At 44.7% G+C, this 22,245-nt stretch overlaps 1 protein-coding gene and 1 pseudogene across 1 annotated transcript; one reads left to right on the top strand and one right to left on the bottom strand.

The window, feature by feature from the left end:
* Positions 1-3,512: 3,512 nt before the first annotated feature.
* On the top strand, positions 3,513-6,634 carry LOC117497360 (annotated as a pseudogene).
* A 9,084-nt stretch (positions 6,635-15,718) lies between these two features.
* On the bottom strand, positions 15,719-21,147 carry LOC117497354 (zona pellucida sperm-binding protein 3-like). Its single transcript, XM_034149316.1, has 8 exons — positions 20,592-21,147; positions 20,231-20,346; positions 20,056-20,147; positions 17,423-17,594; positions 17,225-17,342; positions 17,052-17,137; positions 16,449-16,555; positions 15,719-16,336 (listed from the first exon to the last, which is right to left on the bottom strand). Exons 1-8 carry the CDS (start codon positions 20,979-20,981, stop codon positions 16,278-16,280), a joined length of 1,140 nt encoding a protein of 379 aa, XP_034005207.1. The 5' UTR covers positions 20,982-21,147; the 3' UTR covers positions 15,719-16,277.
* Between the last annotated feature and the right edge of the window lie 1,098 nt (positions 21,148-22,245).

Genomic DNA, 22,245 nt, shown 5'->3' with positions numbered 1-22,245 from the left:
ATCCAGTCCAAATAAATCGGCTATGCAGCGATTTAAGAGGTTCAAACACGGAGGATTGTTCCTTTTTGAAGAGTGCTTCATGTATGCTTGAACTTTGTTTAATGTTGTTGAGGCAAGTTAAACATAAAATATGATGAATATTATGAAATAAACATGATTGTGAACATCAGTTCGATGCGTAACGTTCTTTCAAGACAAAGTTACAGTGTGTGTGTACTGTGTGCTCGGGGCCGGTGTTAGCCTATTATGGCTAGCATGGCTAGCTTGATCTACTGAGCAAATAAAAGTACATCTGAGACCATTATTGTGCAGATTAAAAACCCCAGTGCATGTAGTTGATTTTACCTTCGTCGTGGTCGTCATCGTTGGCCACTGAATCCGCCGTTTGTAGTCCTGCCCGAGTTTCTTTATTTTTAGCCGGTGTGCCGTGGGGCTGTGCACATTCCCAGGTCGAGTGAAAGCTACTGAACTGGCTTCAGTGCATTCCCTGGGTCGCGTCCTCTGCGTAGATCTCCAGAAGCGCCGACACCTCCTCATCATTTCTTGATGCTTGCCATAACTGCTTTCAAAAACAAACACAACGCACGGAGCGTTGTGTTTTTGTAGCGAGGAAAAACAATGGCGGCTCTACACAACATTTTCAGAGTTGTACGGGCGTGGTTTGCAATTCGCCCAGCCAATCAGCACTGGGGCACTTTTGGAGAACTTTTCACCCACAGAAAAGTACGCTCTCTGAGTTGGCTCTGAAAATGGGGGTAAAAGTACCCGAGATTAAGTACGATTTTTGGTGTGAACGCGACTCACGGAACTAAAACGCGAAAAGTACGGTGAAAGTACTCCGGTGTGAACGCGGCTATTGACTTTATTATCCCAGTGGGAAATTTGCCTTGAACATCACAGTGTCTGCCAGAGGTGGGACCAAGTCATTGTTTTGCAAGTCCGAGTCAAGTCTCAAGTCTTTGCGCTCAAGTCCGAGTCAAGTCTCAAGTCTTTGCACTCAAGTCCAAGTCAAGTCTCAAGTCAGGATGGGCAAGTTCAAGTCAAGTCCAAGTCCTAAACTTTGACACAACGAGTCTTAAACAAGTCCTTATGTGCTTTTCAACAAATGTAATGACATCGATCAACAGAATAATACTTAATAATCAAACTGCTCTTTATTAGTCACATTCATAATGTAATAATCCATTTTCTCTCTGCTGGTAAAGTAACGTGTTTTTCTCTATTGTAAGAGGGATCAGTAAGGTAAGGCTATCGTGACGGTTTGATTCAGAAGGAGTTTAATGTATAAGATCCCTGATGTTAAGGTAACCAGAATGTTTATTTCCACTGTGTACAACATGTTATAAGGGACCCACTTCTATCTTTATGCCAGGGATAATGTGCAGCGAGGCGGTCTTTATGCGGAAAAAAACCTGAATCTACATCCCTCTGCAGGTGGTACTTTAAGTATATTTTGATGATAATACTTTTCTACTTTTACTTGAGTAACATTTTGAATGCAGGACTTTTTATTGTAACCGAGTATTCCTACACACAGGTACTTTTACTCAAGTACAAGATCTGAACTTCTCCCACCTCTGGCAATAAATCCTGAGTGGTTACCAAAACAAAACCCTGCTCGGAAGGCTATTTTCATTTTACAAATCCTGCACTCAGCTTTGCTTTCTCCAATATCATTGAAATGCAGCCAGATGCTACTTATTTTTTCGGTTTTCGCAAATGTCTTGACTTTTTCCGACGCGCTTGCATTTAAATCCGTCTCCCCATCTCCCCGTGGCTCTGTAGCTGGCCTGTACCACTACACCTGCTGTCTTTGGAGCGTCTGCCCCCCACCCTTCTTTCACATAATGGTATGATCCTAGTGTGTCCTCGCATATGATTGGCCGCATGGTGGCTCAGCAAAATAAAGTCCCGCCCCTGCCTGCATGGATTCTCAGCAAGAGTTGCAGCGGCTGAAGATTCTGTTCTCCCCGACGGGAGTCTGCTCTTCTAGCGGCATCTCGCGATCGGCGTGTTGGAGACCCCTGAATTAAATTATCAAGTCACCTCAAGTCAGGAGGCTCAAGTCCAAGTCAAGTCCCGAGTCATTGGTGTTCAAGTCCAAGTCGAGTCGCAAGTGTTTTGTGATTTTGTCAAGTCGAGTCCAAAGTCATCAAATTGGTGACTCGAGTCTGAATCGAGTCCAAGTCATGTGACTCGAGTCCACACCTCTGGTGTCTGCCATTTTAAATCACAGCAAAACAACAATAAAGAAAAACATTCATCCATCAATTGCTAATGCCCATCTAGATCACAACAAAGTGCACACATAGCCCCATATTTAATAGTAATAGACGGAAAATAGGAGATATAAGGCAGGCAAATATTTCAACCTAGGGGATGGTAAGTACTGCTACAAATAAGCTGCTGCATTGAGGTAGTGGGAGGGCATTATAAGACACAATCACAAATGCAAACAGATATCAGAACACAATCTACTATACAGTATAATGAAATGAATTGCAAGATCCACTATGTTACACCTTGCAGCTCTTTGCTGTTCCAATTGCTTTGATGACTCTTATAACTGCATGCATGCTGTGAAGGAAATGTTTATTTTGCTATCTGTTCTTCTTCTTCTCTCTCTGTGTGTCTTTGATGTTACCCTGAATGCCCTCTGTATCGCGCTGATTCATAATATCAGTTCACATTTTCTCTGGCCCCTGGCTAATGTGCTTTGGTAGATCTCTTGATTGGTACAGTAAGTGTAGTAAAATGCTTGAGTGTGCAAAGTGAAGTCAAGGTTAGCTGTTCCGCCCGAGTTTGACGCTCTATCTGATTCCAAATGGGGATATTTTCTCTCCATTTATCTGTCCAAGACAATGTCCCTTTCAGATAGGTGTAAGCAAGCCAAGGCTGCACTCCTACCTATTAGCTCTCCTGACTTGTCCTCTTGTAGAAGACATGAATCAGCAGCATGTTAAGCAGTAAAAGCTCAATAATATGCATCTTTAAGAGTAGATTGTTCTCAAATCTGATAATTCTATGTTTCATTAAATGCTTTCCGAGAAACGTTTCTCTCCATGAGGTAAGATCATCTGTCTGAAGTGGAATGAAAACCACCTGAGTTCACCTTTTATGTTCCTGATCCTGCATTTTGGTCCACTTCCTTTTCATTTGTTGTATTTTTTTGTGCATGTCATTGCAGTTTTCTTTATTTATTTTTAAATATTTGTCTTTGATCATTACATACCTTGTTACTGTGTGGCCCTCCTATGTTTCATGTCTTCTCACGAAATGTCCTTGAAACTGCTGTGATGATTGCAACGTCAGTTTATTTGGTTGCAAAGCTGCACAGTGACAACAGAGTAACATGAGGTGGTCCCTGGAATACTCCACCAAAATTGTACCACTTGCACATCAAGTACTTGCGCCCCTCTAGTTTCAAGGGGTGACTTTTAACATTATGAAAAGTGACCAATCATCTGCATTTTCAGTGGAGTGTTTCTCTCACTGCCCTTCAAGAACTGAGTTTGTTATCTCAATTTCAAAGCAAACATCCCATTTGTATTGTCAAGTGCTCGAGGGTCTGCAGCATGTGCTGTTAATGCAGATACACATCATCTCTTAACTCCTGCTGGGAATTAATCTATCCGTCTTCCTTCTCTCCTTCCAGTTGACCAAAGTATGTTTGAGAACTCCGTTGCCCAGCAGCAGAGTCCTCAGACGTCCAGGCCCGGCCCCCCCTCGGCCCGCCGCCCCCCAGCATCAGCTAGCCACAACCTGGGGTCCAGCTCTGTCGACTCTCCTTCCTCCGGAGGACAGCAGAGGCTTAAGAATGCCATTAACCTGGGCAAGGCTGTCGGGGCAAAGGTGAGCTCAGCCCAAGGATTCACTTCTTTACACCTCATGTATTCTTTAAACGCTTGATATTTGGGTCATAGAGTACATGTAATGTCTTTATTGCTGTACCAGTGGAGTTCATTTGAGTACTTTTTGTCTTTTCTGACTTTCTTTCTTCTTCCTCTCTGTCTTTTTTCTGTCTGTTTGTCAATCTTTGGCCCTTCCTTTTCTTTCTTTCTCTCAGGTCAATGACTTGTTAAGAAGAAAGGAGTCCAGCCACCTAGGGGACATTGGGGTCACAGAGGTCAACAAGAACGTTGATTGTGGTGTGGAGCTGTATGGAGCAACTCAATCAGACCACTGCAAACAGGTAAACACACACACATATTTCTCCTTTATATTGGTGTGGAGGAAAGTACTTATTGTTGGTCAGATTAAACTTCTCAAACTTAATTTAAACTTTAATCTTGAAGACAATCACAAAGTAGTTTACAGACTCGTTAAGACAGTTTTATTTTTTATTAGACCTTATAAAAGGTCATTTTTTGCTCCTATTGTACTGTATGTATTTCTTTTTGTGGATACATTTGTAAAAAAAGTCACAAAAGCTTCCAAGGCTATGCATTCAATTATTTTGATTAAACCACTGAAAGACATATTTTCTGTTAAAATATGAAATGACCCTTTACTGACAGAAGAGTCTATAACTGTAAATAAGGCAGGAAAGGCAAAGGATTTATTATGTTTCCACTGAAATGGGGTTATAGAATGAATAATGACAACAAAGGCACCTGTGAGACGTCTGAAGTTCAATAACTCTGAAGTATTCAGCTTCTTACTCGGTCAAAATGGTAATGCCTTTAACTGTGTATTCATTCCCTGCTCACATGCACACACTCATCCAGGTTGTTTTGCATATCATATTTAAGGATTTGTTCCAGAAGTATTTTTCTTTTGTCTCTCCTAATAAAAATAATTCGAGTAGAAGGGATTTTTGAGCAGCTCTTTAAATACATTGAATCTTTACTGGGTGGGTAAATCTGTTTTAAAAGGATTTAAAAACAGATTTAAAACCAGAATGCGTGGAAATAAATATGTGGCGTTTTCAAGCCCAGAACATGTAAGAGCATCTTTACAGCATGACCTCATTCATCCCATCATTTCTTCTTGAGGATGTTAATTACATGCTCAAAAATACGACTACACTGCAGACCAGACACACATTCTGAATGAAATTAAGAAAATAATCAACATGACTAGCAAAACATTTTCAAAGTCAGATCCCAAGCCTTAAGTTAAGTTAGATTTTTCATATTTGGGCTTGGTAGAAGTTATCTTGGTAGAAATTATCTTGGTGGAAGTAATCAAATATTTTTCAAAAAGGCCAAGTGTAGTCGAGCCATTAGGAAGTCCAAGTTCAGTTGCATGGTCTTTTATGATTTTTATCAAACCAAGTCTAAAGTCTTCAAATGTGTGACTTTGTCTGTCTCGAGCCCAGGTCATCTGAGTCAAATCCCACTTAGGCTTTATTCAACTGGCCCCTTGCTTCTCTGGATCACTTTGATGCTCAATAATGTTTTTTACTGTCTGTTAATATCTCTGTATCAATTCTCTCCCCCAGTCACATCTCTTCCTTCGACTCCTTCCCCCGGCTGGACCCACCACCCCCGACGGGGAAGAAGCGTCTGCCCCGGGCTCTGAAGACCACCCAGGACATGATGATCTCCTCTGACCCCCGTGGTCTCCTCCCCGGACCCCCGCTGACTCTTCCTCCTTCCTCTCCTCTCCCGAGAAGTCGCCCCTCATCGGCCCAGAGGAGCCGAGGAGCAGTGAGGAGCAAAAGGAGGACGAGGGGTCAGAGGAGACCCCCCTGGGCCCCGCAGAGAAGAATGCTGATCGCTGGGAGAAGACGGGGAGCAACGGAAAAGTCCATGGAGTCACAGGTGGAGGAGAAAACGAGATGGAGAACGGGAGCAGTGACGGAGGCGAGGAGGAACATCAGCCCCAGCTCTCTGTGCCGGACCTCATCAACAAAGACCCCCCGATGGTGGAGTCCAGAGCCAAGCCCTGCGACGTCTGGCAGAAAGCGTCGGGGCCCGAGTCCCGTCTGGCCTCCACCCCTACGGGGAAGACCTCCTGCCGCATCAGCCTGGGCGAAGACATCCTGCTGGGGAACGGCGCCCCCTGCAGTAAAGGGGCTGAAGACCTGGAGCCCCACCCCGACCTGCTGTCGTTTGAGTAACAAGCCAGATTCCAGATCAGTACGTCTCAAAAAGTTTCTGCTCTTCATTCCAACTAAAGAGGTAATTCAAACGGACTGATGGAGTACTGATCAAACATTCACTGCCACTTTGAAATACTTCCTGCTCCAGGGTTTGCTTTAGGGAAAGGGAACACTTCCAGGAATCAGGACATGGCCCGGATCTTTAGGAACTTTTTACCAAGACACTGCAAGCTTCATGCAGAGGGATTACATCATTTAACATTTCAAACTATAAAACACACATATATTAAGGATTCCTTTTTTCATTTAGTGTTTTAACACTTCCAAAGTTTTATATCATGTAACCTCTGCTTTAGTTATGAAGAAATATCAGATAATGAATTTAATTGAAGAAATGAAATATCCCTTTTAATGGGCGGAATAAGTAAAAACTACTCAATTCTGACAAAGATTATTACTTTTAAAGAATGTATTAAGTTATTATAGTATCATGCCATTCATTTTAAAAGGGATATTTGCTTCATAATGGTCACACTGTAAGTCCATATCCTACATAAGCTTCTACTATGAAACCAATTACAATATATATAAAGCAATATATTTTACCTTCAATATAAATATAAGTTATAGCAGATTTTTCGTCAGTGTCATTTCCAGTATGAAAACTGAATACACAAAGAGGGAAACAAGATGGAGTGTGGACGTGTTAAAGATGGAGAGGTTTGGGGGGGGGGGGGGGCTTCACTTTCAGTTCATTCGGTACAAAATGTCTTGCAGCAGTTTCTCAGATTGTGTCAGGACTGGAAGACTTTCGACCCGTACAGTAGCTTCATTCATATTAAGTAATGTATCCCCCTATTGGTCCAGAAGGAGGTATACATATTCCCCTCCTACACTGGCCTCTGGCACAGATTGTGATCCTGAAAATGACCTCTTTTTATTTTTTAAAGTAAGATTATTGACCTGCATCCCAATCAATAGGTTACCTCTGTTTTGATTTATTTATATTTAAGAAATCTGGGATAGTAATTTTAAAAGAAAAACAAGCAGGTAAAATAAGAAACAGTGCCAAAACCATGCAAGATTTGTAAGAGTTAGGATTTTTGAAAGGACATGTATTGCTCTTTGCTGGATCTGGATTAAACAGTGTTTCCTGGCAGCAGCAAACTGAGTTTCAGAACGGAGGAAACCAATACTACATTTAAAAGACTGTTGGTATTATGTGGTGCTGGCATATTGCAATAACAAATGAGGCAGCTTTGCCCTGGACCCCAGTCAATATGAACTAATATGTCCTGAGCAAATATTGGTAGAAACAAAATTGAGCAATTTGTGGGACCAGATTGAGAGAATTTAAATGAGCGCATCTCTGGTCCAAAATGAGAATGACTTTCAGGCTTCATTACTGCTGACATTTTTTTATTTATGAACTGAAAGTAGAATCTTATTACACCCCGAAACCTGACAGAGTCTGGATGAAAGGATGTGCTGCTGAGAAGTTGTTTTCCAGCTAAAGAGCTCGAGAAGATAATGAGCTGTCAACAGAGAGAGATGAAAGGTGTGCTTAATCACAGAGTGACAGACCAAAGACAAAAGAATTAGCGGCTCGATCTTGTTTTGTCAGATTGTTTTGAGTTGAAAGGAAGCAATAATTCATGAGGAATATATAATCTTCTCCTTAATGTTATGGAAAAATGTAAACCAAAGTCAGAGCGTTTCAAATATTTAATAGCGATTCACTGGCTTGTTTTTGATTTTCGGACTTTTCTGACTCACCAGAGACTGAGTCAGGTGTTCAGCTGCTTAAAGGTGAGCTGATATGAACACTAAATAACCTGCTGCTGCGTTATCTGCTTCTACTGAATCAATGTGTGGCTGTTGCAGAAGCTGTTTTAGAGAAATTCTGTATTATATCAACACTATTATCCGAGCATTAGTGTGTTTCAGCGACGTGCAGTCAGTGGAGGCAGGGGAGGCAGAGCCTCACCTGTCATACTCCAATGTAACGGAAAAACAACTAAAGAAAAACGAAATAGTAATAATAATAAAATGTCTCCACTGATCTGTGTTGTAAGTGTGATTTATGTATGATTCTAATCGCTTTTTATAGTCAAAATCAGCAAATTTGCCGAGCTCCGCTACGGGAGCGATGACAAGTGAGGCAGGCACGTGCTCTGCCTCTCGTAAGCCCACAGTAACTTGCTGGAGCACGGGCACTAATTTAGCGCGGGCACTTATTTTGTGAGCGCGCTCAAGCCAGTTACTGTGGGGTGAGGTGAGGCACAGATGAGATCTGCCTCACCTCAGAATGCGTCACCCCACAGAAACTGGCTGGAAAGCGGGCCCTAAGCACATGCCTGTTACCATCTCACTGTAGGTCACCAATGTAATGTATGTAGATCCCTTTATTACATTTATCCTCGCCATCCATAGTCTCTAAATAACTTATTTCACGTATATATTGTAGCGACCCTGCATAGGGTGCTGGGTGTGTCACTCAAGCGTCCCCCGTCTCTCTGCCAATCACGGAGCTGCACAGTAATGCTGGTCGGTGTGCGGGCCTGTGGTTGGGGGAGCAGAGGGGGGAGGGCTGGGGTGTCGTGACGTTGACCCTGTTTTGTGTCTGGGAGTGAGGGAGTAGAGCTCAGAGTGTTGATGAACCTGCAACCTGTAACATGTAACCTGTGACCGTGTGCGAACAAAGGAGCTATTAAACACCAAGAACTTGAAGCCTATTTCCGACTCCCTTTGTCGAACGTTACATTGGTGTCAGAAGTGACTTTTTCGAACGAAGGACGTCTATCCTGACGGGAGCTCGTAACTGCGTCACGGAGTTAGCCGGTGAGCTAGCGGAGATGGATGAGTTCGGCAGGATGGGAGTGAAGCAAGAAAATAGTGACGGAGAGGAGGATGGAGCATGCGGGTGGTCGAAGGACATGAGTAGGGAGTTCAAGAGTGCACGGGAGGCGAGAGAGCGCCTGAGAGAGTCGGCGGTGAGGATGGCTAGAGACGCGGGGATGACTCCTTCCTCAGCGGCGTTTCGCGCCATTGACATTCTGGATGTAAACAACAATGGCGGCGCCCAGCAAACAGTAGCAGCCGCCGCGTCCGTGAAAACACCCAAATACTCGGGTAGGTCAGACTGGGAGGCTTTCCATGCCCAATTTGAACTGCTAGCACATGCCGGGGAGTGGTCAATAGAGACTAAAGCGCTACAGTTAGCTCTGTGCCTCACAGACGAGGCTCTTTCATGCCTGCTACTACTTAGCCCTGAGGACCGACACAGCTATGAAGCGTTAGCGGGGGCTTTGAAGAGGCGGTTTGGACAGTGTTTCCCGCCAGAGCTGCTCCGGAATGAAATAAATAACCGCTGTAGGAAGTCTGGGGAGACGCTGCGGGCGTTGGCTAACGACGTGGAAAGCCTGACGCGGCGGGCGTATGCACACATGCCACCCGGAGTGCAGAGTGAGCTGGCACGGGATCAATTCATCAGGGCCCTCCTCCCTGCGGACTTGAGGGTCGAGGTACAGCTGCAGCATCCACAGTCCTTGCAGGCGGCTTTGGAGATGGCTGTGGAGAGAGAGAATGTGTGGAGTGTAGCTGCTAGGAGCAGCGGAGGGCCGTTACTACCGGCTGTGAGGAGCTGCAGAGAGGAGGAGAAGCCTGCATGGGTTGCCGAAATGACTGAACTGATAAGGGCTGTGACTCTGCAGTCAACACGCAGGCCAAGTAGCAGGGTCTGCTGGGAGTGTGGTCAGCCAGGACATTTGGCCAGAGACTGCCCCAAGGCACGCCGGTCCCAGGGAAACGACGGGGGGCCCGCATAAAGGGGAAGATGCGGATCCAGGCCCAAAAACCCACCAACCAAACCACAGCCGTATTGCCACCAACACAGACAGCCGAGGAAGGAGCCCGACAGCACAGCCAGGGGAGCCAGGCTCTACTCCTTCCTGAAGAAGATGACAGCACAGGCTTGGAGCCTGTCGTGGCGGTGGGCCGTGCTGGTGGTGGGGATTCCTGTTATGTCCCTGTCACTGTGGAAGGGGTGCCCTGCACTGCGCTGGTGGACACAGGCTCGACAGTGACCCTGGTGAGATCAGATGTGTTGCCCAGTGGGACTCAATTAGAACCTACAGCGGTGCGTCTACGCACAGTCACGGGAGAGCTGGCACCTATGAAAGGAAAAGGCATGCTGACTGTGTCGGTGGGGGGAGTTGAAGTGCAGCATCCGGTGTGGATAGCAGATGTACAGGATCCGTGTATTCTGGGCTTGGACTTTTTGAGGGCGTCTGGTTGCCACCTGGACCTTCAGGCAGGCACAGTGAGTTTCCACGGGGGGCCTGTGATCACTATGACCCGTATCCACACCCCTGCTGAACCGGCTGGGACACACCCCGTGAGTACCCTGGAAACGGAAAATAATCCTCCCTCTTTGCCTTTATCCCCGGTGACGCCCACTCAGGGCAACTCCACACCTGTCGCCCCCGGCCTGTGCCACCCGACCACAACCCCTCCCCAGTTACCCCAGACTGGGGTGGAAGAGGCTCAGCCGGCAGTATGGGAGGTGTGGAGGAAGAACTGTGGCGGCCTTAATCCCGAGCAGCAAGAGCAATTGTGGCAGCTGCTGCTAGAGTTCCAGGGCAGTTTCGCCATGAGTGAGGGGGAGGTGGGCCGAACTCATCTGGTAGAACACGAGATTGACACAGGGGACTCGCGCCCCATCAAGTGTCGCCCTCGCCGACTTCCCCTGGCTCGTCAGCAGGCTTGTGACGAGGCAGTGCAGAGCATGCTGCAGGCAGACATCATCGAGCCCTCCGACAGCCCGTGGGCAGCACCTGTAGTCATGGTCCCAAAGAAGATAGGTGGCTGGCGGCTGTGCTCAGACTACAGGCCGGTGAACGGGGTCACTAAGAAGGATTCATACCCACTTCCCCGCATCGATGAGTCCCTGGACCTGGTCTCCGGGTCGTCGTGGTTCTCCTCCTTGGACCTCCGCAGTGGGTATTACCAAGTCCCTCTGGCCCCAGAGGCCAGGCCAAAAACTGCTTTCTGCACCGGCCGGGGACTATGGCAGTTCAAGGTCCTCAGTTTTGGGCTTTGTAATGCCCCTGCCACCTTTGTGCGGTTGATGGACAGGGTGCTGTCTGGTATTCCCCGTCAGCAGTGCTTGGTTTACCTGGACGACATCCTGGTGCATGGCGGCTCGTTTGAGGCGGCCCTGGGATCTCTAAGAGTGGTGCTGGAAAGGATCAGAGCCGCTGGCCTGAAGCTACACCCAGAGAAGTGCCATTTCATGCAGAGAGAGGTCACTTTCCTGGGCCACAAAGTGGGGGGCGAAGGCATCGGCACCCTACAAGAGAAAGTGCAGGCGGTCGCGGACTGGCCAAATCCTCGCAACCAGAAGGAGCTGAAGAGTTTCCTGGGCCTGGCCTCGTACTATAGGAAGTTTGTACGGGGTTTTGCTTGCACTGCTGCACCCCTGTTCCAGCTGCTACAGAAAGACAGTGATTTCCTCTGGTCTGAGCAATGTCAAGCAGCGTTTGACAGCCTTCGGCGTGCCTTGAGTGAAGCCCCGGTTCTCGCCCCGGCCAACCCCAGTCTGCCTTTCACCCTGGACACAGACGCTAGCGGAGTGGGCGTAGGCGGAGTGCTCTCACAGACTACACCAGAGGGGGGAGCGGGTGGTGGCATACTTCAGCCGGGCGTTCAACAAAGCCGAGCGACGGTACTGCGTGACTCGCAGGGAACTCTTGGCAGTGGTGCTGTCCATCAGGCACTTTAAATACTACCTGTGTGGCCAGGCGTTCACGGTGAGGACTGATCACTCTGCATTACAGTGGCTCATGACATTCAAGGAGCCAGAAGGGCAGGTCGCCAGGTGGTTAGAAGAGCTCCAAGCTTTCGACTTCAGGGTGGAGCACCGGGCTGGAGTGCGTCACACAAACGCAGACGCTCTCTCCCGCCGCCCGTGTGCCGCCGGCGGATGCCACTACTGTGAGAAGAGAGAGACCCGTGAAAAGGAGCTGCTGGAGGAGGACACCGTCTGTGCTGCAGCTCGTCAAGTTGAAGAGGTCGTTTGCCGGGAGCTCCAGACAGTGGACGTGGCAGAGTGGAAGCAACAGCAAGAGCTGGACACAGACCTACAGCCTGTACTGCAGTGGGTCGAGGCGCAGCAGCGGCCACCGTGGGAGGAAGTGGCAGTGTTCTCCAAATCAACCAAGGGGCTGTGGTCTCAGTTTGAGGCTCTGCGCCTGTGTCAGGGCGTACTGCAGCGTGCGTGGAAGGAGCCAGCTACGGGAGAGAAGAGATGGCAGGTGGTGGTCCCGAAGGGTCTGCAAGAGGCGGTACTCAAGGCCATGCATGGAACGGCAGGCTCCGGGCACTTTGGCGTCACTAAGACTCTCCGCCGCCTTCGCCAGGGCTGCTACTGGGGGCGGTGCCGGAGGGATGTCGAAGACTTTTGTCGCCGCTGTGACCCTTGTATGGCTCGTAAGGGTCCCCCTGGTCGTTCCCATGCTCCACTGCAACAGTTTCCCGTGGGGGCCCCAATGGAGAGAGTAGCGGTTGATGTGGTGGGGCCTCTGCCTCTGTCAAGCAGGGGTAACCGCTACGTCCTCACTGCCATAGACTATTTCACAAAATGGCCAGAGGCGTATGCCCTCCCTGATCAGGAAGCAGTGACAGTCGCAGATGCTTTGGTGGCCGGCATGTTCAGCCGGTTTGGAGTGCCGGAGTCCCTGCACAGTGACCAGGGGAGGAACTTCGAGTCCCGGGTGTTCGCCTCCATGTGCACACAACTGGGCATGCGAAAAAACACGCACCTCCCCCTTGCGGCCTCAGAGCGACGGACTAGTCGAGAGATTCCATCGCACCATGGGCCAGCAGCTGGCCATCCTCACGTCTCAGCACCAGCGTGACTGGGACGAACATCTGCCCCTTGTGCTCATGGCATGTCGCTCTGCAGTCCAGGAGTCCTCAGCCTGTTCTCCTGCTCTCCTCATGTTAGGGAGAGAGCTTCGCACCCCTGCTGTTTTGGCGTTTGGTCAACCGCCAGATTCCCTGGACACTCCTCCAGGGCCTGAGTACGCCAGGAGACTTCAAGACCGCCTGGATTCCGCTCACGCTTTTGCCCGCGATCAGCAGAAAAGTGCTGGGGTGAGACAGAAGCGGAACTATGACACCAGGACAAGAGGGCAGCACTTCCAGGCCGGGGTGCTGGTCTGGGTCTACAGCCCACAATGGAAAAAAGGCCGGTGCCCAAAACTGGACAGCCAGTGGGTTGGTCCCTGCAGAGTACTGGAGAGGGTGGGGGAAGTCGTCTACAGAGTGCAGCTGCCTCCCAAGGGGAGAAAAGTTGTGCTCCACAGAGACAGGTTGGCCCCTTACAGAGGAGTCGCTTCTCCACATGCCCAAGGGACACCGGGGCCCACGGCCTCCCCCTCGACACCCCCACCCAGGTCCCCCGGCGAGCAGAGCAGCAGCCCCCCGTCAGTGACTGAGTTCCCCCCCACTTTCTTCCCCTTTCCCCCGCCTGGACCAGAACCGGCACCCCCTGTCCCCCTGACCCCAGCCCCCCTGCCGAGAAGGCAGACACGACCCCCAAGTCGGTTCAGAGACTTTGTGTGGTAGTTAAAGTTTATAGTGAGACCCCTCGGTTCCTGTAGAGGGCAAGAATGCGCCCTGGTCTCACTGGAAGGGATGGTAGTCCACCCAGACCTTCCTAGTTCAACTAAAGAAAAATGTGTTACACGTTCTCGCTGCTGTGGGTTAGTGTTTAGTTGCAGGTTTTTGTTCTAGTTTTTTATGTGTCCCTCGTGGGCGAGGAACTTTGTAGTAGGGGGGTAGTGTAGCGACCCTGCATAGGGTGCTGGGTGTGTCACTCAAGCGTCCCCCGTCTCTCTGCCAATCACGGAGCTGCACAGTAATGCTGGTCGGTGTGCGGGCCTGTGGTTGGGGGAGCAGAGGGGGGAGGGCTGGGGTGTCGTGACGTTGACCCTGTTTTGTGTCTGGGAGTGAGGGAGTAGAGCTCAGAGTGTTGATGAACCTGCAACCTGTAACATGTAACCTGTGACCGTGTGCGAACAAAGGAGCTATTAAACACCAAGAACTTGAAGCCTATTTCCGACTCCCTTTGTCGAACGTTACAATATGATATTTAGGCTCGCTGGTCTCAACGGCAATGAAAATGCACCAGGGGAGGCAGCCATAACCTCTGCCGCACTGAAGGGGGCGCACGTGAGCCCACAGGTTCTTGTTGCTACTGTAATTCTACGCAGAGACGGTAGACGTAACAACAAACTAGACTTTTGAAACTACAGGAAGATAAGGAGGACTTTTACAAAAAAGTAATAGAGATTGTTGTCCAGAAGGATAGCATGGACTTCATCTTCAAGTCAAGGTAAGACCACATTTGTAATGAAAATGGGATCTTACTAAGAAAGAACAATCCAATATTTAGATTTTGGGTATCCTTTTGTTGAACGGTCTGTTTAAAATGAATCGAAGCATCAGACTAAAAAAGCTTTTGAAAATAACAGAATATTTCGATTAAGGTCAAAATATAATATTTATAAATCTGACTCAGTGAGTCAGTGCCTCACCAGCCATGAACCTCACCGCACGTCACTGGTACAGACTAAATCAAATCAAATCAAATAAAAATGTAAAACTTGTGATTTTGAGCTACATAAATACAATTTGATCTATATTTTTGAAACATAAGACATGTCATGTAAAAATCAATCCATGCAGTTCAAACAAAGAAAATATTGAAAAAAACCTCCAAATACTTAAAATCATCCCAACTAATTTAAAATGACTTACAACATATAAAGTTCAAAACTATATTCTTAATTATCCATTTCAGAGGTTCACCCTGTACTGTTGCCTAAATATTTTATGTTATTTTAGATTGATCCATTTTGTTTTTCCTGTTCATACTTTTTAGTTATTTTTGGTCCAGAGGGCCGTTATTGGAGATGTTAGAGTTGAAAGAGGGAGACAGAGGGGAGGACATGCCAGAAATGTTCGGCTGGTTCAGGATTAAAACTGGTTTACTAGGCAGCGGTGACTGCATATGGGCTGCCGGCTCTAACCACTGACATATCGGGCGAACCCATTCTTATCAAGGGTTATTGACCCTTTCACTCTTTCCTATTATTATCTCCTTTATATTTGGACACATTGTATTGTCTTGTATGTGAATAGCACTTTTTTAAAAATAAAAATATATATTTATTATTTATGAGAGCTTCTGAATCGGACTGTGCCGGCGTGCATGCTTACAGGACAATAACTAATATATATCCACACCTTTGCTGCTGATGACTCTCCTCCTGACCTGCACTTTCACACTCATCTTGCAGACACCAGACATATCCGGTGATACATCATGAAAGTGATATATCTTCTTTTCTCACTTGATAATATCAATAACAGGATCGCTATAAGAAGACTTGGATACTATAAAAAAGTGTTATATATAAAGTACTTCATGGGGAGGAATGTTTATATTGCTAAGAAATACTGAGAAAAACTTTTTGAGAAGGGTTTGTTTGTGTAACTGTACACATTAGTGGTGTTAATCCAGTGGATACAAGTTTTAAAGTCTGATGCATAACATCCTGAGTTTTATTTCAAATTCAGTTAAACATCAGTGTGTGCAAAACCAACTGCAGCGTTTCAACGGCTGTTCTTGCTTTGATTTCCCCTTCCTGCTCAGAGGTGAAGAACAATAAATAAAGTGAGGCTGTCCACAAAACCTCACAAAGACTGAAGGAAAGAGTACAATGTGAGTCAGCTTTAGTATTTATTAGTGAGTTCATAAGTGAAAAGGCCATGAAGACGAGCTTGGCATGCATTCTTATTTTCATTCAGCTTTTTGAAGGTAAGAGAAATTCACATTTTATTTTCCTCTTTCAAACACTGATACGCGTCTATCCTGACAGCAACATTTAATGTTCATTCAGTGTAATCTGTTTTTATTTACGGGGATGTTTCATCAGACCAGTTGTGTGGCTTTGTTTAGAGCCATGTTAGGTATTAACAGTAAAGACTAAACATTCTTGTTTCTTTAATGTTTATGTTGTATAAACATTCCTTACTAAACAATCATTAAAATAATCGTTTTGCTAGTATTAAGCTATACAGTATTACGCTGAAGTTTGGTCAGGGAGGGTGAGATTGATAGACAAATATTGAATCCTTTATTGTCTGGATTGTTATGCTTCGCCTACTTGTATGGCAAAACCATCAAAGGGCCCAGAGTAACAGTTTCACGTGCCACCAAATCTGAAACGGGAATAAAAATGAAAGAGAGAGACAAATCATATTTAGTTGGGACAGTTTTCACAGACAGATCACAGATTATGAAAGTTATACAACTGTAGGATTTACAGTTTACCTTCAGGGATCAGACTTCCGAGGTTTGTTTGACCGGTGGGAGAGTAGCTGGAGCATGTATCGTCGCAACATCGACACACATCATCACTGCCATCGACATTTATCCATCTGATGATTAGTATACAGAATTAATCATTGTTTTCCTTTAGCTTTGAGTTGAGGGCATTTACACCCAAATCCAATGTTGAAATAATAGCCATTTATTTGTATACATATACTCCATGGGCAGCGTCAACATTCTAACATATTCTTAAAGCTTACATTTAGCACATTCCTCTCACATGTGTACTGTTTCAGTTCAAATGCTGAGGTAAGCATCACTGTTACATTGATCTGGCTGTACAGAGACAGCATGGAACATTCATTTTAGAAAGTATTTATCCTTATATTTACAGTAAACGTTAGACCTCATTACAAATATATGTTTCCTTAATTAAGTAACTTGATTACTTAAGCAGCAAGAAATATTAATAGCAAACATTTGAACCAGTTTTAGCTTATAAAGAATTGTTAACCTGATGAGCCTTTGTAAATGATACACTGACAAACCTTTTGCAATATTAAAGTAAGGAGCAACAATTCACAAAATAAGTAATAAAAGCACCTTGAATTTATATAATTGCAGGCCTTGTTGACGGGGCTGCTCTTCCGCATTTCAGAGGTCGCTTTCAGCTGGCAAGTGATAAAAATCTAATATAAGGAGAGACCAATGTCATTATACAACCTCGAAGCATTTCCAAACATGACAAAATCATTCAGGTTATAGAAGTGGCTCACTGAGTTCCTTGTGTCCTGGGGAAACAGGAAGGCATCGAGCTGCAGCTGAAGAGAAGAAGATCTTGTTCTGGGATTGAAAAGTGCATTTGATCCTTCCTCTTTGGCATCATTGAAGCACCTGACGAAAAGAAAATTAAAATTTGAATGCAATTTAAGAGCCAATTATCAGTATCATACTGTATTCTGAGCTTCTCTTACCCATGGTTTTGGATAAAGTAGTATCTGGGGGCTGATCTCGGGTCAGGAGACAGAGCGGCGACACAGCCGTCGATAAACAGGCGTCCCGCATCAGGACTGCTGTAAGAGGCCTCGAGGTACAGGAGGTCTCCGGTGTAGAAGACACTGGTGAGCGTCTCTCCTGTCCAGTCCTCTACAATTAAACACAAGCGTCACTTACCGTAATTGAAGTCAACATATTTCTGTGTTTCTGCTTATACTCAGTTATATATTGTTTTCCCCAAAAAATTGCCTGACTTAACTCATAAAGTTAGGTAGATTTAAATGTATAATCAATTATATTTAACCATGTAACTTTGAATTTGGTGATTCTGTAATGAGTTTTGAAACTGTGATTTAGTGTTTCTTTATTGGTTGAAAAAATGCTCTAACTTATAAATAAGGAATACTTCACATATAAATGTTCATTTTGTATTAAACAATGACCGGTGGGTTTTTTTCTAATTAAAATGGTGGTCGCATTTAAGAAAAGCAAAACATCCATTGACAATGTCTTACAAACAGTGGCGGCCGGTCCATAGGGGCGCTAGGGGCGCCGCCCCACCTCTTCCCATATTGAAAAAAATAAAAATAAATAATAATTAAAATTAAAATTAAAAAAAAAAAAAATGTTTAAAAAAAAATATATATTTTTATTTTATTTTTAATGAACAAGGTAAATATTATATAATTGGTATCAGTAAAATGTATAATCTACAATAAAATCTCGTTTAAAATTGTGTTACGATGTCTAAAGTTACTGATAAGTCACATGTTTCCTGCATGGGCATTGCCCATGCACCTTCTCTCGTCTGGGCGCTAAGAGAGGAGCCTTCAACCAGTGCAGCAGCAGCCACCAGCAGCTGACTGTTGCTATCTGTAATGTGTAAACTATGCCGCGAAAATATAATTTCAGCCAATCAGCGTCGTCAAAGATGACGGTCACCGGGCGCCAATGTCAGCGCCCAGTGCAGTCTGTGAGTAGTTTGGACAGTGACTCGTATCCGGTTGACGCAGTAGTTGATGAGGATGGCTTCGTGTGCAGGTGGAGTCTCCGGACCTCGGTCCCCACCTAATTCTGTTCAAGAGCTAATCTCCAATCCTTTCGAAAGGAGAAGTTTGGCAGATAAATTGTTGCTTAAAGACCTTGCACCGGACCAACCCGATTTGAATATATCGCAGCAATCTCGTGAAAAAGACAAAATGTATACACGAGGCTTCACAAGTAGCTGGTACACAAGAAAGGCTTGGCTAGCTGGATGCAAACAGGTAAATGCTGTCTTTTGTTTCCCATGCTTGGATATCACTTTATATGTAGAGAGGAGGTTTCCCATGGTTGTTAGAAGTTTATTAATAAGTGGGCATTTATCACAGAAGTGATTGTTCTGTCTCCACGTTTGTTGCATTGTCTGTGATGTATTTTCCAACGGTTATAGCTCCTGTTCTGTCCCAGCAACACTACACGGTTTGCAGCTCCACCACATTTTTGGTTTATCTTCGGTGTCGCTTAAAATCTGCTTCCCATCGGACTAAAACCTCCACGTAATCTGAAGACAGATACTTGAAGTTATTTAAACCTTTTGCAAACTTTATGTTCTTCTTGCTCTAGCCTTGCCAGTTACATTGTACATAACACATATATTATCATTATGCTAACTGGTTGTTCGTGTTAGACGATGTAGCTTTTTCATTTCTGAGTTATTGCTATATGTAAATAAGCCTGTTTGTAAATAATCCTCAGAGAAACAAAGAAAAAAACACAATTTATGACATTTTGTGCTGTGGTTATTTTTTTTAAATTGCATTTATTCACAGTTCAGTTTGAAATGCTGTAGTGACTTGTATTGAACCACTTAAATATTTATAATTAATGCTACTGAAAAGATGCTATTAATTTATATCTCACATGCAGTTCACTGTAAAGCTACTTGGTGAAGGTGTTGGTTCATAAAACATGAACAGTTTTAAGAAAGAAAAAAACAGACCAGTTCTGAGAACACAAATTCCTGGTAAAGTAGTAGATGTTCAGGTTGATAAATAATATTTTCCACACTGAAGATTATGGAGGTATTGATCAGTCTTCTCATATTTTTAAGCCTCGATTTCTCCTTTCCCCCCCCCCTCTAACATCACCAGAAGTCATCATTTAAGGGGTCATTTCTCGAAAAAAAATTCCGGGGGGAAACCCCCCGGACCCCCCGGGTAGGTCACTTACGGTACGTCAAGAGCCCCACCAAAAAAAAAGACCACCGGCCGCCACTGCTTACAAAACTTGTGCAGGAAAATCAAAGACCCATTTATCCAGTAGTGTAGTCTACTAAAAAAAAAAAAATACTACACTGTTTATGTTTTATTTGAGAATGCAACGCAAGGAATTAATGTACACATTGTCTTTAGTGGGCGCTTCCTTTAAAAAGATACATAAATTATATATTTAAAAAAAAACTCCAGTTCTCCAACATGCCTGGAAATTAAAATCTGCGACATCACTGCTAGATGCCACTATATCCTACACACTGGTCCTTGAGGTAAAGTGTGTGACTACTTCATCCACCACATACTACATACACCCTTAAAAAAAACCTTCAATGAAACACTGAATAGGTCTCACATACCGGTCATCAGCTTTAGAGAGAAAGCACCTGTTGAATACACAGCAGGAAGAGAGAGGGGCGGCTGCTGAGAGTGACTGCCATCAAACTTTGTCCTGTCCCGGAAAGGTAACAAAGTCAGTCGAGAAGAAGAAGTCACAAAAAAGATTCTCTGCACAACACAATAAAAACATCTCACCTCTTATAGTGACAGGAAACAGGAATAACAGCATGGGTCGTTCTTTTAATGCCATGTTGCCCGGCAGCTAGTAAGATTATCAGCTTGTTTGAGTAGATCACAGAGTCCTTAGATGTCTAGAGAATACAAAATAACTAAAATCAGGGACACTTCTGAAAACACAACAAATCAAAACTACCACTTAAAGGTGGGGTAGGTAAGTTTTAGAAACCTGCTCGAGATACACTTTTTGTTATATTCCATGGAATGTGTATTTTCAAATTCTAGCGCACTCGAGCTGGTTTCTCCAAAATTACCGACCCAACCTTTAAGCAACCACAGTTACATATCCACCATCTTCTATTAATCATCAACAACTTACAGTCACTTTGGAGCCACAGTCTTGTAGTCCAGCTTCAAATACATATTCAGAGTCACCAGCAGCAACAGGTCGACACTGACTGCTCTGTGAATGCTTGACTTCTCCCAAAAGAAAATCCCGTGGAGACAAAAGGCGTCCATTTTTAAAGAAGTCAGCCTTTACCGCAATGATTATGGACACTTCTGTGCATTGTACACTGATAGTGGATCCCTCATTGAATTGTGGTTCACTGATTTGACTTTCTCTGTCAAACCCTAATGCAGCAGTTTTATATTCCCTTCCTTCAGCATCGATCATTGGTCCATCTCTCAAAGTTCGAATGGCGTCTGCAAAACCAAAAGCAAAAAGTGTCAGCAGTGCCACAGAGGCTGGCCGAGCTGCCGTCACCATTGTGCTCTTTTATCAGAACAGAACAGGAAAGCAAAGTAAGCAAACACAACACTACCAGTAAAACAAGTGATCATTTAGGAAATCTGAACCATACTGAATTTAAATAAGATGCAGAAGGTTCAAACTCTCAATGTCAAATACTTCCCAGTGCAGACTAATCACATGGAGAGGACAGCTGGAAGCAATTACTCATTAACTGATGAGAATTAAAGCTGCAGTCACACCGAAATACCTGCATGTGATTGGCCCACACCTGACATGTGGGTTTACATCTAGTAGTTACACTGATGCTTCCTTCCTTATGCATCAATCAATGTTGAAATATATACTACAGTTAATGGAGAGCAATTTAAAATACAGCCCCATTTTATTCAACATCATTCAGTTTATTTTGTGCATGTAGGTTTTAATGTGGTATATGAGTATGATTCAGTTCCAGTCCACTGTATCCACATTTACAGCTTCACTGGTTCCTGGCTTTGAGTCCCAACAGGCACTTTGTTGCAGGGACCAAAAAACATCCCAGGAAGTTTCATCTTCCACACGGCCTTTTAGTCTAAAAACAAATGTGTGATGTCATGGCTACCATTGCATTGAGCCAATATTTTAACCTGTTCCACCCTGAGCCTGTTTTTCAGGTCTCAGGCTTGAAAATGACATTCCCAGAACAAATGACCATATCTTCCCTTCTAAATTGGTTAAATTAATAATCTTTGTTCTCAAAGTAATGATAAACCTGTGAGTTGGATGTAGAAAAGTCAGAATCAATATAGATGTTTTTTATTTTAAAGAAAATTCAGATTGAACATAGTAAAAAAACTGTAAATTATAGTGTCCGTCCAAAAATTATTTTGTACTTATAGTGAAAACTACCCTTGGATGATGGGTTAGTAGACTAAAAGCTTTAGGAATCTGAAGTACAACATATAATAAGTACCCTATATCAAGATTGATGCAAAACAAGTGAAATTTGACCTTTTTAGAGAGATTTAGCAAAAGAAACCCACTTCTGGGGTCATTTGGGTGGATTTTCCATATGGCCCCCCTTGGTCGATTTTGATTAATTAAATCTCTTTATAACCGCTAGAGCAAATGGAATCGAGGGAAAGTTCTACACACACCAACACATTAACAAATAAAGAGTGAGAGTGACGTGTGGCCAAAACCGGATGCTGCATACCATTAGCAGCTAACTTTTTTTCTCCGATTTTTACATAAAGATTGAATTATGGATTATAAATAATGTTTTCAAAGGGACAGATAT

This window comes from Trematomus bernacchii, unplaced genomic scaffold (assembly GCF_902827165.1).
Source record: "Trematomus bernacchii unplaced genomic scaffold, fTreBer1.1, whole genome shotgun sequence".
NCBI lineage: Eukaryota > Metazoa > Chordata > Actinopteri > Perciformes > Nototheniidae > Trematomus > Trematomus bernacchii.
Note: the sequence above shows the minus strand (reverse complement) of the source record. Positions and strands in the feature narration are given on the sequence as shown.

Bases quoted from the DNA above. Each gene is read 5' to 3' on its own strand.
- LOC117497354 (XM_034149316.1), bottom strand. From the start codon at position 20,981: ATGGTGACGGCAGCTCGGCCAGCCTCTGTGGCACTGCTGACACTTTTT. The intron at 20,347-20,591 runs GTAAGTTGTTGA...TGTATTCTCTAG, and splicing joins ACTGTGGCTCCAAAGTGACT to ACATCTAAGGACTCTGTGAT. The intron at 17,343-17,422 runs GTAAGAGAAGCT...TCTTTTCGTCAG, and splicing joins TACTTTATCCAAAACCATGG to GTGCTTCAATGATGCCAAAG.